General features: G+C 42.4%; 1 protein-coding gene across 7 annotated transcripts in view; it reads right to left on the reverse strand.

Annotated features, from left to right (window-relative positions):
- Positions 1–21,935, reverse strand: part of PLEKHM3 (pleckstrin homology domain containing M3) — a 218,883-nt gene that overhangs the window by 58,602 nt on the left and 138,346 nt on the right. The window contains exon 7 of one of the 7 annotated variants that reach the window (XM_054679257.2): positions 5,365–6,316. The exons of 4 other annotated variants lie outside the window; for them this stretch is intronic. In XM_054679257.2, the coding sequence (XP_054535232.1) occupies positions 6,254–6,316 (63 nt within the window). In that variant the 3' untranslated portion in view covers positions 5,365–6,253. Of the gene's footprint in view, positions 1–5,364; positions 6,317–19,626; positions 20,894–21,935 lie in introns of those variants that run through there. 2 more of the 7 variants (XM_054679258.2, XM_063790702.1) reach the window with 2 other exon arrangements.

The following is a 21,935-nucleotide window of genomic DNA, read 5'->3' on the forward strand; positions in this document are numbered from 1 at the left end:
GTATTTAAGATTATAACATAAGTTAATTATTTAACTAAAAAATTAGCCTGCTCCCAAATGGACAAAAGATATAATCAAACAATTCAGGCCGGGCATGGTGGCTCACACCTGCAATCTCAGCACTTAGGGAGGCCAAGGTGGGAGGATCACTTGAGGCCAGGAGTTCGAGATCAGCCTGGCCAACATGGCAAAACCCCATCTCTACTAAAAACACAAAAATTAGCTGGGCGTGGTGGCATGTGCCTATAATCCCAGCTACTGGGGAGGCTGAGGCACAGGAATCACTTGAACCCAGGGGGCGAAGGTTGCAGTGAGCTGAGATCGTGCCACTGCACTCTAGCCTGGGCGACAGAGTGAGACTCTGTCTAAAAGAAAAAAAAAAACAAAAAAATGCAAATTGATGTAGTAATAAACATATAAAAAGTTTAGCTTCACAAATAAAAAATAGATATGCAAAGTCAAATAATCATAAGAAGTCTTTTTTTTTTACCTCTAAAATGACCAAAGATTTGTGTTTTTTAATGACAATGGTTATGCTCCAGTGATATGGAGAACTTGCTTATACTGTTGATGGGTATAGGTAATTGTATCCAGAACTTTGAAAAGGTTCAGAATATAGTAGTTCTGAATATAGAAACACTCTGAATATAGTAGATCTTCTTCTGAATTTCTGAATTTATCTTAAATAGTCAGAAGGTAAATGGTTTTGCACAAAGATATACATAATAGTATTATTTATAATAATACAAAATTGGAAACCTAAATACCCAATACAAACAAGAAGGTTAAACTAATTATGGCAATGGAATCTTATACAGGCATTCAAACTAGCTAATTCTTCTGAAGATTATTTAGTAAGTTTTTAAAAAGGCAGGATAAAAACTGATGTGCTATAAAGAATGAGCCATACTTTAAACCTATACATTCACAGAAAAGAATAAGCTGGATGTGTAACATTAGATAATGTTAACCTTGGTGCCATCATAATGATTATAGCACTGGCAGCTAGCCTCTGCAAGGTATTGATCCCATTGAATCCTCACCACATCATTATGGGGGTCTTACTACTCCTGTTTTATAGATGAGGATACTGAACGGAGGAGCTGGGACTCAAACTCAGGTCTACCAAAGGCTAAGGTCTGAATCTCTGCCATGCTGCCTGGAGCGTTATTTTCTATTCAGTAACTATGTGTGCTTCCCAAATTCTCTGTAATCAGCATACTTTTATAATCAAGAAAAAACAATTTTAAAAATGGGAATTGGGGCCAAGAAGGCCCTTTGAAGTTCCGTGTTCTGTCCCGTGACAGCCTGCGGTATGGTTGACAGTCAACCACTGAGTCTTCTTACTCTTCTCCTTGGCTCTGGGCTCCCTTCCTTCAATTTCCCTTCCCTTTCTCCTACTCTTTCCAGTGAAAATCATGGAGCTACTGGGCCTAGTGAGGGAGGGAAGCCCTTGCTGCTTGGAGGCACCATCCTGGGGTCAGTCTGGCCTACTGGTTTTCTTCCCTCTGCCTCCCTCTTTTGCCTCCCTCCTGCCTGCCCTTAGGCTTTCCACCACCTCTTGGGAATAAGCCTGGTTCAAGGTCCTGGTTTAACAAAACAACACAGGGCATCCTGGGGTTAACTCTGGGCTTGGCCTTTCACAGTTCTATGATTAAATCACATTTTTCAGTGGTTCTGCCTTTAAACTCAAACCCCTTTAAAGAGAAATTTAAGGAGAGCAAAACATAGGAAACAGTGCCAAATGCCAGTAACATATTTTAGTCATTTGGGGAATGGGCAGCTTTAGAAACCACAAATTCCCACTTATGCAAGGGCTACTTGAGCTTTTTTTCTTTACTGCTTAGTGACAGAAACCTGGCTCTTAGATCATGGTCAGAGTTGTTCTTTCTTGTTTTCTCTTCTCTCTCTCTCTGAAAACAGTTATAAAAGGCCTGGGTTGGCCGGATGCGGTGGCTGACGCCTGTAATCATAGCACTTTGGGAGGCTGAGGCAGGTGGATCACCTGAGGTCAGGAGTTCGAGACCAGCCTCACCAACATGGTGAAACCCCATCTCTACTAAAAATACAAAAATTAGCCGGGCATGGTCATGGGTGCCTGTAATCGCAGTTACCCGGGAGGCTGAGGCAGGAGAATCACTTGAACCCGGGAGGCAGAGGTTGCAGTGAGCCCAGATCGCGTCATTGCACTCCAGCCTGGGCGACAAGAGCAAAACTCCATCTCAAAAAAAAAAAAAAAAGGCCTGGGTTTTCACAATGGGAGTTGGTTAATCCTACAGTCTAATCAAATAATAAAAGTCATTGTCTACTGATGATGTTGTTTATTCAGACTAAAAGGCAGACTACATATATGTCTAAGTACCTGTTATACAAGCTCGATAAGCTCAGTCATACTGAACTACACATTCTCAGCCAGTAATTACAGTTTAAAAAAATTTTTTTTTTAATTTTTTTTCCCGAGATTCTCGTGCCTCAGCCTCCCAAGTAGTTGGGATTACAGGTGCCTGCCACCATGCCCAGCTAATTTTTGTATTTTAGTAGAGACAGGGTTTCACCATGTTGCCCGGGCTGGTCTCGAACTCCTGACCTGAAGTGATCCACCCACCTTGGCCTCCCATAGTGCTGGGATTACAGGCATGAGCTACCGCGCCTGGCTGAACTACACATACTCAACTTAGGATGCTCCACACCTGTGACGTTACCATTGGTTGACAAGGCTTTGGTACCATGTGCTCAGCTGAGTGTTCTGTCTCCTTCCCCCTAAAGGAAGTGGCTGAAAGGGGAAGATGAGATGAGAATATTGCTTTGTGACTGTACTTTCCAAAACCATGGCTGGTGCAATATAAAACTGAAAGAATTTCAGATAGCTCTTTTCTGTGGCCTTAGATCTGTTTTGACTACCAGAGACTAGGCATCAAAACATCAGAGTCCAATGGTGAGGTTCTTCTTCTCAAGCCCCTGCCATTAGAGTTAGATTAAGGTATAGCTCAGGCAGCCCCAGCACACAAACTGGTAAATTGCATTAAATCACCACCAAATAATTGGAAATAAGGTGCTAGTGAGCTCAGATTTTCACATACATTTCTTAAATTACTGGCAAAAGTGAACTAGTCTCACTTGAGAATAAGAAGACAGCACTGAAAGTGTTTAAACATTTCTTTATATAGTGAGCATTGAGCATTTTGGTGGTGAGCATGTGTAAGGTGTAGCGTGCAAGTATAAGCCAGAGAAGCAGCCCTGGAGTGAGGCAGCTGACCGTCATCTGAGTCAGCACTCAACTAACATGGGTCCAGGTGACTGGTTTTATTACATAAATGTTAAAATGGACTGATTCAGTAAAAATTATGAACAAAAAACTAGAGAAAATAACTATATAAAAAATGGAAAAAGATACAAATATCCTCAACAAAATACTATTAAACTAAATGAATCCACATATAAAAAGAATTATACACTATGACCAACTGGGATTTCTCCTGGTAAAGCAAGGTTAGTTTAACATCTGAAAATCAAACAATGTAACAGACCATATTAATAAAGAACAAAACCCATATGATCATCTCAATAGACATAGAAAAAGCATTTGACAAAATCTAATACCCTTCTTTGATAAAAACACTCAACAGGCCAGGCGTGGTGGCTCATGCCTGTAATTGCAGCACTTTGGGAGGCCGAGGTGGGAGGATTGCTTGAGCTCAGGAGTTCGAGACCACCCTGGGCAACATAGTGAGACCCCCGTCCCCGTCCCCACCCCCACCCCCCAAAAAAACCACTTAACAAACTAGGAATAGAAATGAACTTCCTTATCTGATACAGGACATCTGAAAAACTCACAGTTAACATCACACTTAATGGTGAAAGACTCAATTTTTTTCCTAGGAAGATCAGGAACTAGATACGATGTCTGCTCTCACCACATCTATTCAGTATTTTACTGGAAGTTCTAGCCAGGGCAATCATGCAAGAAACAGGAATGAAAAAAACTACAGAATGGAAAGGAAGAAGTAAAACTATCTCTAGTCTCAGATGACAAGATCTGGTATACAGGAAAGTTGGAAACATTTTGATGACACAAAAGTTAGAAAAAAATTAACTTTTAAATATATTTTGAACAAGACTTTGTAACTACATCCATGTATATTGCTTCTACTCTTGAAGAGACTAAATGGCTAACCCTGTCCAGCTCAGAGTTATGGAAAAGCTTATTAAGGAATCTCATTCCAAATAAGTAAAAAAAGGTAGTGTTACTATCAAAGCATGTAATACATTCTTCATTTTCAACATAAAGATGATGTATCTATATTTTATTAATAAAAAATCAGTTTCTCTTCTCCTACTAAATATATTGAATACTATTTAAATATGTATTGAAAATAAGTTTAAAGAGTGTCAAAGTGCAGGATGTCAAATGACCAGCCTTCCTGGGCGCCCACATAGTTCAATCTGGCCCTGCCTACTCCCAAGGGAACAGATGATATTAGTCTGATAGGCCTGCTCCAGGTCCCTTTGGAGTGGATCATGAAAGACTCCATATGAACACGGGGCCTAGAGTAAGATCAGAAACAAGCCATCATCATGTGCTGCTGAAACTGAGTTCGTTGGGTAGACGAAGCTGAGAACCTGCATGTCTCTCTATGAAGATCCTTTAAGGCACAAGGAAAGCCATGTAAGGGACAGGGCCACTCAGACACTGCAGAGTTAGTAAAATAAAAGCTCCACACCAGCTAGTCATATCCACTGAATCTACGGAGCGATCCGGTGGCGTGGGAATGTTTTGGTCTGAAAGCTCTGACTAGTTTCTACTCTCTTCCTTAGAGCAGTGACTACGGCAGTGATCCTGTTGCTCTGGGTTTATTGGCGTATGTTGGCCTTGAATTTAACAGATCTTCCCTGACTAACTCAGACAATTACATATCCTGACAAACTGCCTTGAAGCTTCCTGGAGTTCTTGAACTTTGCTTCTTGTTTGTGCTTCAGCCCTGCTCTTCTAACTCTAGCTTGCTTGACATGGGGCATTTTGGGCCTTTTGCAAATCTATCAGCACCTCCAAATGATGTCTTTCTAGACCAATTCTGAAATCCGATATAAAATACTGTGTTCATCAAAGCAGGAAATAAAGAAGCAGATGGAGAAATGATGGCCTTTTAAAATTTTCTTAAATATGTGCAAGATTTTGTAGCTTCTCTACTCCCCTGAATCCCAGTAACATTAAAGAAAAATAAAAACAAAAACCAATGACTGTTTAGGTTTTTCTCAACTGTGCTATGAACTTTCCATTTTGGAAGGGTATATGAAATAGACACATCTTAGTAAGTACTGTGTAAGTATTCCAGTTGATTGATTGCTCACAATAATTAGTTATCTCAGATACTTAAAAATGATTTTATTAATAATTAGGATTGCAGTTCTGATAGGAAAACGATAAACCTAGGGGAATAGACATAAGAGAGTTTCATAAGCAGGAACTTTTTAACAATTTCCCTGAAGAAAATGCTTGAGTACACTTTAGAAAGAAAGATTAGCATGAGTCCATACACCCTTCCTGAAACATTCAAGAATGCTTAGGCAACTGGGAAGAATCATATCTGAGCAGAGAGTGACTGAACAGTGGCACCCCAATATTTTGTCTTCTAGATCAGCATAATTTTTTTCAAGTTTCCAATTTTAAATTAGCCAAGTAAAGATGCTAAAAACAAAACAAAAGCTACCATCTATTTTCACCAATATTTCACAAAAAAAGGGGATTTTAACACCAAAAAAGTGGAAAAGTATAATTTTTAAAAACAGGAATATTTTAAACTAAATATATGTGATATTATTAAAATCTGGTGAAAACTCCATCCCAGATGAGCCCCAAGCCCACGGAGGGAAATGGGGAATCTTTGTAATATGAGCCCAGGGGATTCCAACAAGAAGGAGAAAGAAATAACCTATAGATTAAAAGCAATTAAAAGTAACTGAAAGCCAAAGTCATTGCATAGAAGTGAATTTCAAAACAGAAGAATCAGGACAGTGTTTTCAACACTGTCAAGGTGAAAACACCTTTACAGGTATTGTCATAGCTGCATTCCACCTGTGTTATTTATTTAATGCTTTATTTAAATTGAGTCATTTACGTTTAAAAGTTTATTTAAAATGAAAGCCTTATGGAAATACCATAAATGGGAAGCCAGTATCCCTTGCCATAAAATGAAGCTAACACAGATGCTGGAAGGCCCTGAGCCTGCAGCCAACTCTCTGTTGAAAAGGGAGATCAGCAGGTGTTAGGGGTTCCAGTCATACCAGCACCAGGATGAAACTTTCTGTTTGATTTAACCTGAAGGACAGAAAGAGAATTGAAGGGAATAATTTTCTCATTATGTAATTCAATGTCATTTTAAGCCACATCTATGTAACTGCCTAAAATAATTATCTGTACCAACTAATATTGTCTTGGTAGACAATCCATGGAATCAGAGGAATCCTCATATAATAATTAAGAGCACTGGCCAAAACAGCCTTCCTGAATTCAAATTCTGACCTTGCCATGTACCAGCTCATGACCCTGAGTAATTTACCTTCTGTGCCTAAGGTTTTCATCTACGAAATGGGGAAAATAATACCCACTTCACAGGCTCATTGTGAAGATCAAACGAGTACAGTATATACATGTAAAACCCTTAGAACAGTAAACAGCATATATTAAGAGCTGAAAAAATGTTAGTTATTATTCTTACTATCCACACTTTGGGAAACACCAAATTAGGATATTGGTCTAGGCCTATGTTAGACTGTATCAGGCATACAGTAATATAGCAACACATTTCTGGAAAGAACATATGGCTAGAGAATAAGAATGACAATTCTTTTGCTGATGTAAATTTAAATGAATAACTTACTACAAATGCATCTAAGGCAATTTACTGTTCATTTTGCTCATGTTTCCTTCCATGCCTCATTTACTTGACCAACAGCAAGTCTGAATGATATATTATTGCCTTTAGGGCATAGTACACAATGCATTTGACACAAAAATATCACACCACAGAGAAAGGATTTTAGGATCTTAACTGTAAGTCACTATTTAGGTAAACAAGGCTGCCCAAATATATTAGCTGTTAAATTATGAAATCAATGTCTCATCTATTTGGAGTAAACAACAGAATTAACATAGGATTTAATTGTCAGAGTGGCAACACATGTTATAATTTAATTCATGTTATGAAATACAGTAAGGGAGGACTTACTCATCAGTAAACAATCAAATAAATATGCTAACATCAAAAAGCAGTAGTTCTAGGGGACTCCTAAGATGGATTAATTGGTCCTGAACAAGAAAGACATATATTAACATATCTAAGCTTGTTGCCTTTCATGTGTCTCATCCCTTTTGTCCCTGGAACTATATTTAGTACACAGAGAACAACAGCACTGCCAGGGCAGTCAAGTAGAAAGAGAGGGCATTAATTTAGTAGAAGTTGGTCAAGGTTAGGGCAGGAGATAGTGGACAAGTACGTATTTGGCTAATTGAACTACAAGATAAGGTTATATTGGAAATTTATGGCAATCTCTAGACCCTATACTGGGCCTATGTTGATGGTGGTCTCATTCAGAAAGATCTGCATTATAAAAATATCTGTCTTTCTCAGTCCCTGTCCATTCAATGTAGGACAGTTTCTTCCATCTCTGCAACAGGCTTCTCGGTAACATCTTTACCACCTCCCTTTCCTCTCCACCCAGTTCTGGCTCTTCCTTCCTCCAGCATCTCAAGGTGTTCCTTTTCCTGCTGTTCCTTTTTGATGTCACAATCCTCCATTTTTCTCCACAGACCTTTTCATTGCTAGGCTGCTTCTCCTCTGAGTGGGTGAAGTTACCATCCTTGCTTGCTCTGCTCTTTCAGGCAGGACCTCAGCTTTGCTATTGAATTGTGCATCAAACACAAACTATTCTTTCTTGATGAATGTTGTCTGCCTTATCCTGCTTTTCTTCATACACACACACACACACACACTTGGATAATTCCTTTACTCTAGTTCTTTTTTTCTTTGAGACAGAATCTCGCTTTGTCACCCAGGCTGGAGTGCAGTGGCATGATCTCAGCTCACTGCAACCTCTGCCTCCTGGGTTCAAGTGATTCTCCCGCCTCAGCCTCCCGAGTAGCTGGGATTACAGGCGCCCGCCAGCAAACCAGGTAATTTTTGTATTTTTAGTAGAGACGGGGTTTCACCATGTTGGTCAGGTTGGTCTCGAACTCCTGACCTCGTGATCTGCCCACCTTGGCCTCCCAAAGTGCTGGGATTACAGGCGTAAGCCACCATGCCAGCCCCTTCACTCTACTTCTATTATGTCTATAAGCAATAAAATGTTCCAGACTCTGACATGAATTACAGTCTACTCCCCTTACTTGGTAGGCCACATTATACCTGTTCCCTAGGACCTATTTCTCTTAGAGGCTTTAGTACTTTAGGATACCAAAAAGAGCAGAATAAACTCAGGGGCAATGCAATAAACTCTTTTTCCCTGTCTGTTATTGTGTTTGCAGTGGTCTGGGTACGAAATCAAAATGAGTACCCAGGAGTGGAGCTTTCTAAACTTAACTAGTATTAGCAGTGGCTCCAGTTTTTAGTGAGTTCCACACTCTACCTATAAATGGCCTCTATGTTCTGGGGTAAATCAACTTTTTTGGATCTGTCCAATTACTTTATGGTGATCTGAATGGGTCATTTATGAAAGTAAAAAGTATCCTAGAAATGTCACTTTGTCACCAAAATAGGGAGAAAAATCTCCCCATACATTCAGGAGGAGCTTGCAGTATGCTTGGCACTGTTGCACATGCTGGGGATGCAGGTGAACAACCCAGACAAGGCCCTGCTATGGTGGGGCCGTGACTTCCTATTGAAAGGCCAAGGAAAATGATTGCAGTCAACCCTGGTCAAGGAAATCAGGTTAAAACCACCTTAGTGAGGAGGAGAGGACCACTTCTTTGGTAGATAGGCCACTATGTTAACAAAGCTCCACCTCCCTCAACTAGAATACACATTTAAGAGCAGACAGGAGGTTTTTTTCAACACACACACACACACACACACACACACACACACACACACACACACACACACACACGGCCCTAACCAAACCCAAAAGATAATGGGAATCATCTGTTCTGCTCTCATGTGCAAACCTATAATTTATGGAAAGATGGGAAAGAGAAAGTCCCTTAGGAGGCCTAGCCAAGTTCTGTGGTGAAAATTCAAGCGTACTCAAAGCTCAAAGCTCAGACTGGAAGAGGTGGGGGTGGAAAGGAGCAAGAAGCCACAGCAAAAATAACATGTCTTGGGGGCAGTCAGCTCTCTCCTTTCTCCCCATTTCCAATGCCATTCCTGGGCCAAGTTGCCTTCCTCCCTTCCTCCTGCCACCCCCAGCCCTTCTACATTCACACATTTTCCCTCTTATTTTTTTTGAGACAGAGTCTTGCTCTGTCGCCCAGGCTTGAGTGCAGTGGCGTGATCTCGGCTCACCGCAACCTCTGTCTCCCGGGTTCCAGTGATTCTTCTGCCTCAGCCTCCCAAGTAGCTGGGACTACAGTGGCCTACCACCACACCTGGCTAATTTTTTGTATTTTTAGTAGAGACGGGGTTTCACCATGTTGCCCAGGCTGGTTTACAACTCCCAAGCTCAGGCAATCTGCCCACCTTGGCCTCCCAAAGTGCTGGGATTACAGGTGTGAGCCACCGTCCCCTGACTATTCGTTCATTTTTTAAAAATTGCAAATTGGCTTTAGTGCTCATAATTCTTGTCACGAGGTGACATCAGGAGTATAAATTATAGAGCATCCTAGAAAACAGGTAGTTAACATCAAATGAGAATGTGTGTTAATAAAACAAAATAGAGTTACCAGAAATCTTCAAATTATGGAAAGGAGATGGTTTCCTTAAATACATGACTGTGAATAATATATATTAATAACTTACTACTAAAGAATAGAGCTGGGCATGGTAGCTCACGCCTGTAATCCCAGCACTTTGGAAGGCCGAGGTGGGTGGATCACTTGAGGTCAGGAGTTCGAGACCAGCCTGGCCAACATGGTGAAACCCCATCTCTACAAAAAATACAGAAATTAGCTGGATGTGGTGGTGTGCACCTGTAGTCCTAGCTACTTGGGAGGCTGAGGCACGAGAATTGTTTGAACCCGGATGGTGGAGGTTGCAGTGAGCCAAGATCGTACCACTGCCCTCCAGCCTGGGTGACAGAGAGAGATTTGCTCTCAAAATATAAAAAAACAAAAAAGCAAGAATATACTGTAAGACCTGACAATAGAAAAGGCCATCATTTAAGGGCTCAGTTGCTAGCAACATCATCTACCAAACTCTGAGTTTGAATTTCAGACTATATCATGATGGCTACATATTGTTATTTTTGCTTCTTCTATTAGGCCATTGTCACTTAGCTTTATAGTATTGCTTTTGGAGGATATGATTACCAAAGCAAATCAACTACTATTTTCACTGTATTTTTTAAAAATGCCAGCATCAGTAATTCTTGCTGGGCCATTTGAAAAAGCACTTTTATTACACTTTATCATTGGCTAACAAACTTCAATAAAATTTTAATAAATATTTTATTAGTTTTCTTATCAGTAATGTGAAATAAATTGTTATCCATGTCAGAGATGGAAAAATTGAGGCCACTTAAACTAAAAAAGATTAGTAGTGGTGGTGGATGTGAAATAAATGTCAAATTGTTCATGTAGGAAACACCCTTTGTAACATTTCAGATAGTTTCTAACATCACTCAAGGTGTTCTTGCTATCCAGGGATAGTTTTAACTGCTGGTCAGAATAAAAAACGGAGACAAAGAATCTGTGGTCATGGGGGTGTGATAAAGCCTCATTACAGTTGTAAATCAAGTGACTCTTGTTAAGGGATTTTGAATTGCAGCCCTTATGGGGCATTCACTATATGCCAAACTCTTCTAAGCATTGTACATATTTGTAACTCACTTAACCTCACAACCTTGTGAGGCAGGGAGTTTAATTGTCCTCATTTTGCAGAAAAGGAAACTGAGGCATAAGTTTAAATAAATTTCTTAAGGTCACACAGCAGGTAAGGGGTGCCGGCAAGATACAAACTCAAGCTGTCTGGCTCCAGACTCTCTGCCCACAACTATTATGCTAAACTGCTTTTCAGAGGCCATGCTGAAGTTAACCAATAGACCAGGGTTATTTAAAGATTTACTTGAAAGTCAATTGTTTACTTGAACTCGGGACCGAGCAGTCCTAAAGAAAAAAACCAAAGAGGTTTTCAGTTCACAAATGCTCACTTATGCAATAACATAGTTTGAATGAACAGATAGCCCTCTTTTAGTTCATTCTTACCCTCACCACCTCTTCCTATAACTGATTCATTCATTCACCCCATATTTATGAGGCACTTTTTCTTGCCCAGGCACTGCTCCTAGGATTGGGGTCCAGGATGGATAAGATCAAGACTTGCTTTCAAGGCTGAATCTTTCACTTATGGATTATTTTTAAAGGCTCTTGCAAGCACGCCTGAGAACTAAGTAACTCAGGTGACATTTTATTTGGGGAAGGCATAACACAGTCCTGGCAAGAAACATAAAATGGTACCCTCTTGGGCTCCCTGGCCTCGAAACTGAGGACACCCTTCAAGGTGAGCCCTTCTAGAGCCTGGGTATGAGGGGCTGGTGATTTCCTCCTAACTGTATTCCTCTCCTCTCAGTTCAGAGGACTGTCAGCACACTCCCACCTAGAATGTGTGTCTTGTCTTATACTTTTCTTCAAACTCACTGCATCACAGTACATTGAACCTAGCACTGAACAGATCCTGGAAAGGCTGTAAAATAGACTCCGTAAGTCATGCAGTGCCAGTACTTTCCTGTGGTGCTCATAATCATTTTTGTAAAGGGGATGATATTCTTTTTCTTATTGTGGTAAATGTACACAGCATACCATTTACCATACACATCCATACCAATGCATCATAATCATTTTTGATTGGTTACATTTCATAGATTGCATTTTAAAATACTATAGCTTCTCCTCCACTGTTAACCATTTCATGGGTAATAAAATTGCAGTTGAGACAATAAGCTGGTTTTCCTAACTAGCACGGCTGGCCATATCAGTTTCTCAGAAAGACTTCAACTTCTCTCCTACGCTGAGATGGTTTCAATCCCGTGGAACCCTTCCCTCTCCACCCTTGACAGATTCAGAAGCTAAATCCAAGGTCTGAAGATTGCCTCCCTCATCCTAAGCAGCTGAATCAACTTCCCTTGCCACCCCTTTCATTATCCCATTCCATCCACCCCATTGCCATCGGTGGGGTGGAGACTCATTGCTTAAAGTGTGCTGAAGAAAAACCCAGAAGCAAGAAACTAGAATAACTTGCTCCTGTTAACAAAACAAACCAGAAAACACAGTAGGGGCCAAGACCTCACAGTCGCCGAGTTCCAAATCCTTCCTTATCCCAAGGAGACAGACTGCCTGCCTCGCTATTCTAAGCTCAGGCGATGTGGCTTAAGCAAACTCATAGAAGGAATTCAAGCCTCAAGATCCATTTTCAGCTTCCCCCAGCTACCCATGTGCCTTTTTATCCTTACTCCATCTTGCCCAGACAAACGTGAAAGCCTGTGTAAAGACCACTGCATGTCTCACTTTGAAAGGACTTGAATACCCTCATGAACTAACTCCTGGCTCCAATCTTTGGTCTCGTGGAGACAGAGAAAGCAGCAGCCAGTTGGAAAACAAAAAAAGGGTTGTTATCTCTATGTTAAATTAAACTCAGATTTACTTAATATCCCAGCCAACTTATGCCACAACTATTTTGGCCCTTTCTGCCACCCCAAAGCCTTTTGTGGCCAAAATGTACCATTGTGCTGCTGTTTGACACTGCGTGCCAGCAGGCCTCTGGGCCAAAGCCAAGGAACACCCTTCCTTCTTTGGGTTTTGGGGGAGCAGGGGAGGGCTGCTAATTCCTTTTGTGACCACTGACTAAAAGCTGAGTGGTCAACAATTTGTTAAATTATACACACACCTAAAATGTCAGCTGCACCAGAGATTTTTGCTATCTTTTGCGTGGCTGAAGGGAACCTTTAGGCTGATGGCAATTTTAGAAGTTGGGTTTTTTAACCATAAACTAGGGGATGGATGCTGGCAGAACTCCAGACATGCGGGATCCTGGGTAGCAAAGACTCATCTTTGACAAGTGTATATGTCAATAATTCAAACCAATGGAAGGGGATAGGAATTAAAATTAGTCACAGTTATAAATACACACACATATATATGCATGACAGAGAGAGAAAGAGAGAAGCTCTCTCTCAAAAGTCCTTTTTGGAATCAGGCCAGCTATAAATACAAAACCACACACTGACACAGGTCAGTCATAGCTACAGATACAGAGTGTGCTAACCTGAAAATTTTGAAAAACAAAACAAAAACAAAAAGCAAGGCCAGGTGCAGTGGCTCACACCTGTAATCCCAGCACTTTGGGAGGCCGAGGTGGGAGGATCACTTGAGCTCAGGAGTTCGAGACCAGCCTGCGAAACACAGCGAGATCTTGTCTCTACTAAAAATAAAAAAAATTAGCTGGGTGTGGTGGCGCACACCTGTAGTTTCAGCTACATGAGAGACTGAGGTGGGGGCACTGCTTGAGCCTGGGAAGTCGAGGCTGCAGTGAGCTGGGATCATGCACTACATTCCAGCCTGGGTGACAGAGAGAGTCCTGGTCTTAAAAATAAATAATCAAAAAAGCAAAAAGCAAATTCGCAGCATCATAAATCCATATCTAATTAGGCTGCATTCCCTTTTGGACTGCAATATATTCTGTGGATTATCCAGTTCCTTTGTTCTAGCATCTTGCTGTTTTTGATGACTACAGGTCATTGATGTAGACAGAATAAAATATTTTGACCACCGTGGCACCAGTTGAAACTGACCTGTAAATAATTTTAGGGGTTACAGCCTATCTGGGGGAAACTGGGCAGGAAGCTGGGCCTGACCAATATAGTCCCAATATCTACAGAGTCTTTCCAAGCACTGGGTTTTTTTGCCATGCATGGTGCTGGCACTCCAGGGCTAATGATGGGTGCATTTGCCCTTTTCTTTCCCCACCTTTGCCCTATTATTCCTGCCTTCCAACCAGTGGAAAGACATGGTAGAGTTTCAGAAATGGTGGTGGTTGGGGTGGGGGGGTGGGGTTTGTTTTGCTGCCAGGTGGATTTGATAGCAATTTCCCTCTAGAAATAGAGAATGTGAGTGCTGGGAGAAAACAGTCCAATTTAGTGGTTCAGAGTGTGTGCCCATTTCTCTAAAGAAGGGAGTCCTTCCACTACAGAAGCAATCGTGCAGCTGGCAGTATTCATTCTTCTTTCTTTTAATACGTTTGAAACATTTCACACAAAATTGAAAAAACATAACAAAACAGGATGTGTACTAGAACAGGACAGCTTGGGTTTGAATCCCAGCTCCTCCACTTTAGCTGGACGACTTTGTGCCAGTAAATCTCATTGGTGAAATGTGGATAATAATAGTACCTATTATTATAGGTAATTATATAGGGCTATTGTGTGGATTAAATGAGATAATCCACGTAGATTTAGGACAGGGTCTGGCCTAAAGTAAGCACTCAATAATAAAAGTGAGTAACATTTTTTGAGCATATACTAAAAGGGAGCTATTATTAATCTAATTATTTAGTACAACCTTCTCATTTTACAAAGAAAGATTTTAAGCAGCAGAGGTATTTTGTGACTTGCTAAAGGATAAACTGTTGCTGTCATCCTGGGTCGTGGGTTTTCTGGCCATCCCTCCCTCTCTCCTCTTGGCTAAGTGCTGTAAAATGAGAGTGAACCAGGCAGGCCCCTTGTCTTCAGTGAGACTGCACCATACCAAGTCAGGGATGGAGCAAACAGGCTGAGGATCCTGGCCCTTTCAGCATATCTGCCTGTCTGCCAGATGATCAGTCCCTGTCCCCAGCAGGCAGTAGGCGAGAAAAGAGAAAAAGGTGAAACTCAAATCAGTAGTTTTATTACCTGTGATTGCCTAGCCTACTTTCTCTCTGTGCCCTTGACCTCTGCTCTAGCCAAGAATCCTTTCACAGTCTCCTTCCCCTGATTTCCTTTGTTGTTCAGCTCTAAAGCTTCCCTTATGGTGCCCCATTCCCTTAATGTCCCTTATAGCCCAAGTTCTTAAATAGTTCCACCTCTTGCGAACCTCAGCTGCAATGGGCTCTCTGTTGTTGGCCAAAACACAAATGCCAACTCACAGTTCACCAGATAACCTGACTGGTGCTACCCGTTTTAGGAGGAAACCCGCTAGGTGGCATATTACCTTCTGCATGTTCTTACTGGCCAACTTTTGTTTACTGGGCATTATTTTAACTGCCACTGAATTGTAAGGTATTAAGACAACAATTTGTCTTTAAGGAAAATATAAAATCAGTATATTTAACTTGTTTTAATAAGCTGTCCTTCAGATCATATTTGTCAAAATGCTTAAAGCTGCTATTTCCTGACAAAAAATTGAAATAGTTGACCTTTGGCAAATGGAAATCCAACCATTTGTCAGTTAGAACTGAAGGTGTTGAGCCTACACTCAGCGACCTGGCTCTCATTCCAGGTTCCTTGCTGCACCCAGAAGCCTGGATACTTCGTGCAAACTGGCTGGGAGCCCCCAGAAAGCAGATACACGCAGAAAGACTTCCACAATTTCATCACTTCTCGAGCTCTATAGAATCACAGAATGAGGGCCCTAGAGCTGGAAGGGGCTGTAAAGATTGTTTAATCCAATCCTCTTACTTCATGAATGAAGAAACTGGGATTCGAGAAGTAAAGTAATACAGTTTCCATCCAAATACATGCCTGTGGTCCTCTTCCTGGGAACTGATATAGTTGCAAGGCCATAGCCAGAATAAAAAGTGACCTAAATGGGCTGTACTGTATGAAATTGTCATCTAAAGATGTCATACATCTTTAACAGAGGTTAACAGGATGGAAAATAATCCCTACCAGGGTTAAGTTAAAAATCCATTTTTTAAAAAGAAAGAAACTCAGCTTTTACAAAGTGATGAGAAATGATAGGGATTGGAATATTTTCAGAGGTAAGCTGTGCCTCCACTTCTGACTAAGACTTAATGGAACAAATGCATTCAGGGAGATGCATGGAATTTAAACACAATTCAACATCAGTTAATTCTAAGAGTAAAGGCCCTTCGGTCCAGTTCCCTTCCACCTCAATGTTAAAGGAAGCTAGAAAGCCAATTACATTCACAGCAGGGCCTCTCCCCTACTGCAAGGGAAGAATGTACTGCAAATTCTATGTGTGCTTTACAAGCTAGTAAAACTATAATTGCAGGTGGGAAGGAACATGGCGTCTCTTTGTTTCTGCCAACATTTCAGTCCGGTAAGCTTCTCTCCGCAGCTGCAGAAAGAGTGTGGACTCCATGGTTTTCTTTAAGCACAAAAATGTGTACTCCAGGATTCTACAAAATTTACAGAAAGACTGCTTTTTGTTAAAATTGAAAAGACGTCTGTGCATAGCCCACCAAAAGGTCATGCATTCTTGCAAGAAACAAGTGGCAAGATTCAGAGGGTAGGTAGTACCACTCACTCAAGCGCAGGCCTAGGGAGAGTTCCTTGGCTCAAGAGGGTGGGGGCTCTCCAGGTGCAATTCCCCTATGGAGCCACTGGGGAGGTCTGGTCTAGGATCATCCTGGAGGCAAAAGGAAATGAAGCTATTCTGCATTCCCTACCAAGGTGCTGCTCCATATGGTGACTGTATAGCTGCAGCTATAGCAGGTTTCTATGGCCTAGATTCCCCTACGGAACATGAGGGGGAAAACTGAGACGTAGCAAACATTGCTTTTGTGGCAATGGTTGTGGTTTAGTGTCCACAGATGCAGTGTCTTGATGACGCTGAAGAAAACTCCCAGGAGCCATTTATACAAGGTCCACACCTCACAGCAACACTAATAGCAATACTCTACCCCTAGTAAAGCGCCTATCTCCTAAGCCCTTAAGTGTCAGGCAAAGTTCTAAGTGCTTTATGCATACTAACTCTAAGGCCTCACAACAACCTTCGGGGGCAGGTACTATTATTCTCACTTCAGAGATGAAGTGTTTAAGGCACAAAGAGAAGTGACTTGCCCAAGGTCACCTAATATTTCTGGGGTGAGTCGGCATTTGAACATAGGCAGGCGGCCTCCAAAGCTGCAGTGTGTGACCGCTGCAGCGGCCAGCACCTCTGCAATGCCCAGTGTTGGATATCATCATCCCTTAGGAGACCTTTGCTCCAGGCAGAAACTCCATCCCAGGTTCACCTCACACTGGCGTGCTGGCCTCCTAAAAGCTCCTGACAGCCATCTTAATTTTGATTTCTATTTAATTTTCTACCTCACAAAGCAATGTCAGGGTGAGGGAGTCTGGTGATACCTTTAGAATATGATTTATCAACCAACAGCTTAAGGGAATGTAGGGCTTCCTTGCTGCCACCTGACCTTTGTCTTCAGCCTTCCTAATGTTTGCATTGCTGCCCTGACCTTGCAAAGTGACCTGGAATAGCTTGGCTGTTTCCTTGTGTGTGTCCACTTTCAGAGTCCAGCTGTCAGCCTGTGCAAGTCTGCCAATTAGTATCTCAAGGGTTTGGGATGGGGTCTGCCGCCTTTTGAGGAGCACAATCTAACACTAACCTCCAAATTCCTTCTCGTAATTCAGCATTCATTAGTTTGACGGAACAAAAGCAGGCATTCTCTATTATAAAGCAGAGGTCAAAACTGGTGGCTGTGTTTTGTTTGGCCTGCAGAGTGTTTAAATATTGAGAAATTTCACATAAAAATACAGATTTCCGGCTTCTCTTGGAAAATGGGAAGAGCAGACAACTCTGGGGCTACTGAGTAACAGCTGCCCCTTTCAGATATGGAAGCTCTCTCTGGTTCATCTGCACAACCTGTCTCCCCTTGGGCCTGCTTCAGGGACAGATGCCATTTGCCTGGTCTCTGCAGGAATACCAGTCAACATAGCTCTATTCTAGAGCCAGAATTCCCTCCTTTAAAACGTGAAATGGACCAGGCGTGCTGGCTCACGCCTGTAATCCCAGCACTTTGGAAGGCTGAGGCGGGCAAATCACTTGAGCCCAGGAGTTCGAGATCAGCCCGGGCGACATGGCGAAAACACATCTCTACCAAAAAACCCCACAAAAATTAGCTGGGCATGGTGGTGCAAGCCTGTAGTCCCAGCTACACAGGGGGCTGAGGTGGGAGGATTGCTTGAGTCCAGGAATTCAAGGCCAGCCTGAGCAACATAGGGAGACTCCCACCTCTATAAAACATTTTAAAAATCAGCCGTAGCGTGGTGGCGCGTGCCTATGGTTTCAGCTACCTGGGAGGCTGAGATGGGAGGATTGCTCGGGCTCAGGAGGTCAAAGCTGCAGCCAGCCATGATCATGCCCCTGCACTCCAGCCTGGCCAGCAGAGTAAGACCCTGTCTCAAAAAAATAAATAAATAAAATAAAATAAAATAAAATTCCAGGAGCAAATGTGTTGATGGTTCACTAGGCTTTAGCCAGAAGTTCAAATAAAAGCCAAACAACAATATGAAAAGCTGCCTCCATCAGCCTTCTAATGTTTCCTCACAAAGATGGGTGTAATATTGTTGAAAAGCTGCAAGTTCCAAATATGGAGGGAATCGCAGGCCACTATCACATGGAGACAATGATGTCTGCTAAGACACATGTGGCAATGCTGTCTTCTGAGGTTGCCATGCATCCTGGTTACATTTCCGAATTGGGTGAAGTGCTGGAAACCTCCTCAGCCCTCAAACATCTGAATAGATAGTGCCTTCTGGTTATCCTTCTAGTCCCTTGAAGACCAACTGTGGGTGTGGTGGGATGGCTAGTCCAAGGCATCAAGGGATGAAATTCTACTGGACATCACCAAGTGGAACAGAATCATGAGCAGCTTTGACTACAAGTTCCTGGCACATAGACAGAGTGCAAGAGTTTGACCATAATCAGTAAGAATCTAGTCCGTTTCTGAGAAAATGTGACCTTTCAATTTCAGGGGTAACATGGCTCCTGATACATAGTACATGCTTAATAAATATTTGCTGAGTGAATAAATGAATAGGGAGAAAACACCCAGCGAGGGGCTTGGTGACAGAGTTGGGCTCACATTTCAGGTGCACAGGTGGGATGGAAAGATTTAAAACTCAATTCCTCATTCTTGCACCTCAAGGCACATCCCAGAATCTTTCATTTCTGAGGGAAGTGAAGCGATACCGTTTTACTCATTCTACGAATGTTTTGTTGAGACAATTTATCAGAATAATCCTGAAGCATGCAGACAGTGTTAAGAAATGTCACAGTTGGTAGTGAAAATTTTCTTTAGCTTGCCCCCATGGAAGAAACACTGTAGATCAGATCATTAGAGTGGTTTAAGGTTACCATGGCCTCAAAGTTCTCTTCCTAGTCCTCTCTCTCTGGCTCATGATTATGGGCCAAACTTTTAACTTACAGTCATAGCCTCTAGGAAGCCTTCCCTGATGGCCAAGTTACTGGGTGTTCTGGTTACTATTACTGCAAAACAAATTACCCCAAAACTTAGTGGTGAAAAAAAACCAACGAACAAAAACCTAGTGGTGCAAAACAACCATTTTATTATGGGCTCACACATTTTGTCGGTCGGTCAGGACTCCAGGAAGGACACTGTGGAGATGGTTTGTTTCTGCTCCATAATATCTGCAGCCTCATCTCTAGCCTAGGTGAGAAGACTTGAAGGCTAGCAGCTGGAATCATGTGGGGCTGTCTTCACTCATCTCTCTGGTGGCTGATGATCGCTGCCAGCTAGAGCAACTACCATATGAGACCTGTTCATGTGGTTGTTCTATGAGGGCTAATCTGGACTTCCTTACAACATGGCCACTGGGTTGCCATGAATGAGCATCTCCAGACAGCACCAGGTTGGAGATATATCACCTTTTATGACTTGGCTTTGGAAATCACATGGCATCACTTCCATAGTCACAGACCTGCCCAAATTCGGGGAGAAGGAACACAGATCTCACTACTGAATAGGAGGAGCATCAAAGTCACAGTGTAAGAAAGACATGTGGGATGGAAGGTACTGTTGCAGCTATTTTTGCAAAATACAATCTGCCACACACTTGGTCAGATGTATTCCCCAAGTACCCTAGGTTCAACTCCGCTGACTTCAACAATGCCTATCTGCCTCTCTCATCAGACTGTGAGCTCAGTGAGGGAAGGAATTGTGGCTTAATCACCTTTGCCTCCTCTGTGGCTAGCTCAATGATTGGCACACAGAAAGCATTCAATCAATACACACTTGTTGAATCAAACTGAATAGAAATGAAGAACCAGAAAGACTCCTGGGGCCCTTTCATGATGGCTGTTGGTGGCATAGGTTTCTACCACTGGCAAGACCGATGCTAACCTTACTCTATATCTTTAAGTAAATGTTCTTTGAAAACAGGCCCTCACTTCGTCAGTATTATGATTACTCTTTTAAAATAGGAAACAACAAAAACCCAACAACAACAACAGCACTCAGATGACTGCATGCCAAGGGACTCCCAGGAAAGTGATTTCAGCACTGACTAAACACCATCCAACTCCACAGCTGCAGCCTCAACCGGTATTGTTGTCTCTACCTGAGGGGCTCGAGTTGGCTCCTGGAATCCTTATCTCAACTGAGCTCCTTCTCACCTGGGCAACAGGGCTCTCTATCCACCACTCACAACACACAGTCATCTTTCTGATCTGGCTTCCACAAAAGGCAGTGACTTTGTCCTTAGCGCCACACATTTGCTGCCACATCCTGTGCCGAGCTCCCCCGATCCTTCAATCATCTGTGGATCAGGTTAGATTTGGCTGTAGTGCCTGGGTCTGCAGAACAGAAAAGTCAGCTTGCATAAAGAACAATCTGCACCAGCACCTTGCTAATCACCTGCTTTAACCCACTCAGCTAACTGGCCCCATCACCAAAACACCAGAAAACTAGTAGTTATGCTCAGCAGGTAGTAAAGACATCAAGACTGAAAGTGAGAAGTCAGAAGACCCAGCTCCAGTCCTGGCACCTAGCAGCAGTTGTCACTCTTCCCGTTCCCCTCCCTGTACGATGTGAAACACACTGGGAGACCGAGCATGAGGCATGAACTGTTCGGCACCCACTCAAGATACACCTGCTCTCTTGAGAAACAGCACTTTTCCATTTGCTCTGCTGCCTGTCTATCAAAACTTCAAAGAATAACACTCAATCCCTTCCTCCTCCCCAGCAAGATCTTAGCCTGTGCATTCATTTTTTGAAAACCCACTTGCTTAAAAGGCATAATTTGTTCCCCAAATAACTTATAGTCCTCTTTCCTAGCTCATTAATTGGTTGGAAGAGCCGTGGCTAAAATAGTTAACAGAGATTTAGTGATGTTTTAATGGAGGCCTCGTTCCTGTCTCGCCCCAGATTATGTTCAGTGGTTTCTGAAGGCAGTGCCGGCTGCAGCAGACACAGGCACTTGCCATGGAACAACACAGGCGAGCTGTCACGCTTTGTTTTTCTGCTTGTTAAATCCGAATGCCCCTAATTAGTTATCCTCACCACTAATGCCTGGGTGGACAATGGTGTAGGGATCAGGGCTGCTGAGAAGCTATGAATACAAGTTCCTTGGGCTCCTGAGGCTTGGGACTGGTGACTCGGTTGTGGGCACTGAGGCGCTGTGTTCCTGTGAGCTGTGGATTCAAAGATGTCAACCCCTGTGTGAATAAAGGTCATCACCTGTTACTTCTTTGGTGAAAGGGCAGCTGTGCTGGGTGCCCACTTAGGCTCGGCCTTTGTCTGCTGACTCTGTGAAGAGCGTCCATAGAGAAAAACGTTCTCTGATAATGGGTTTGTTTGGTGGGGCAGGGCCGTGCAAAATAACTCACATCACTTCCT

The sequence above is a fragment of the Pan troglodytes genome, chromosome 13 (assembly GCF_028858775.2).
Source record: "Pan troglodytes isolate AG18354 chromosome 13, NHGRI_mPanTro3-v2.0_pri, whole genome shotgun sequence".
NCBI lineage: Eukaryota > Metazoa > Chordata > Mammalia > Primates > Hominidae > Pan > Pan troglodytes.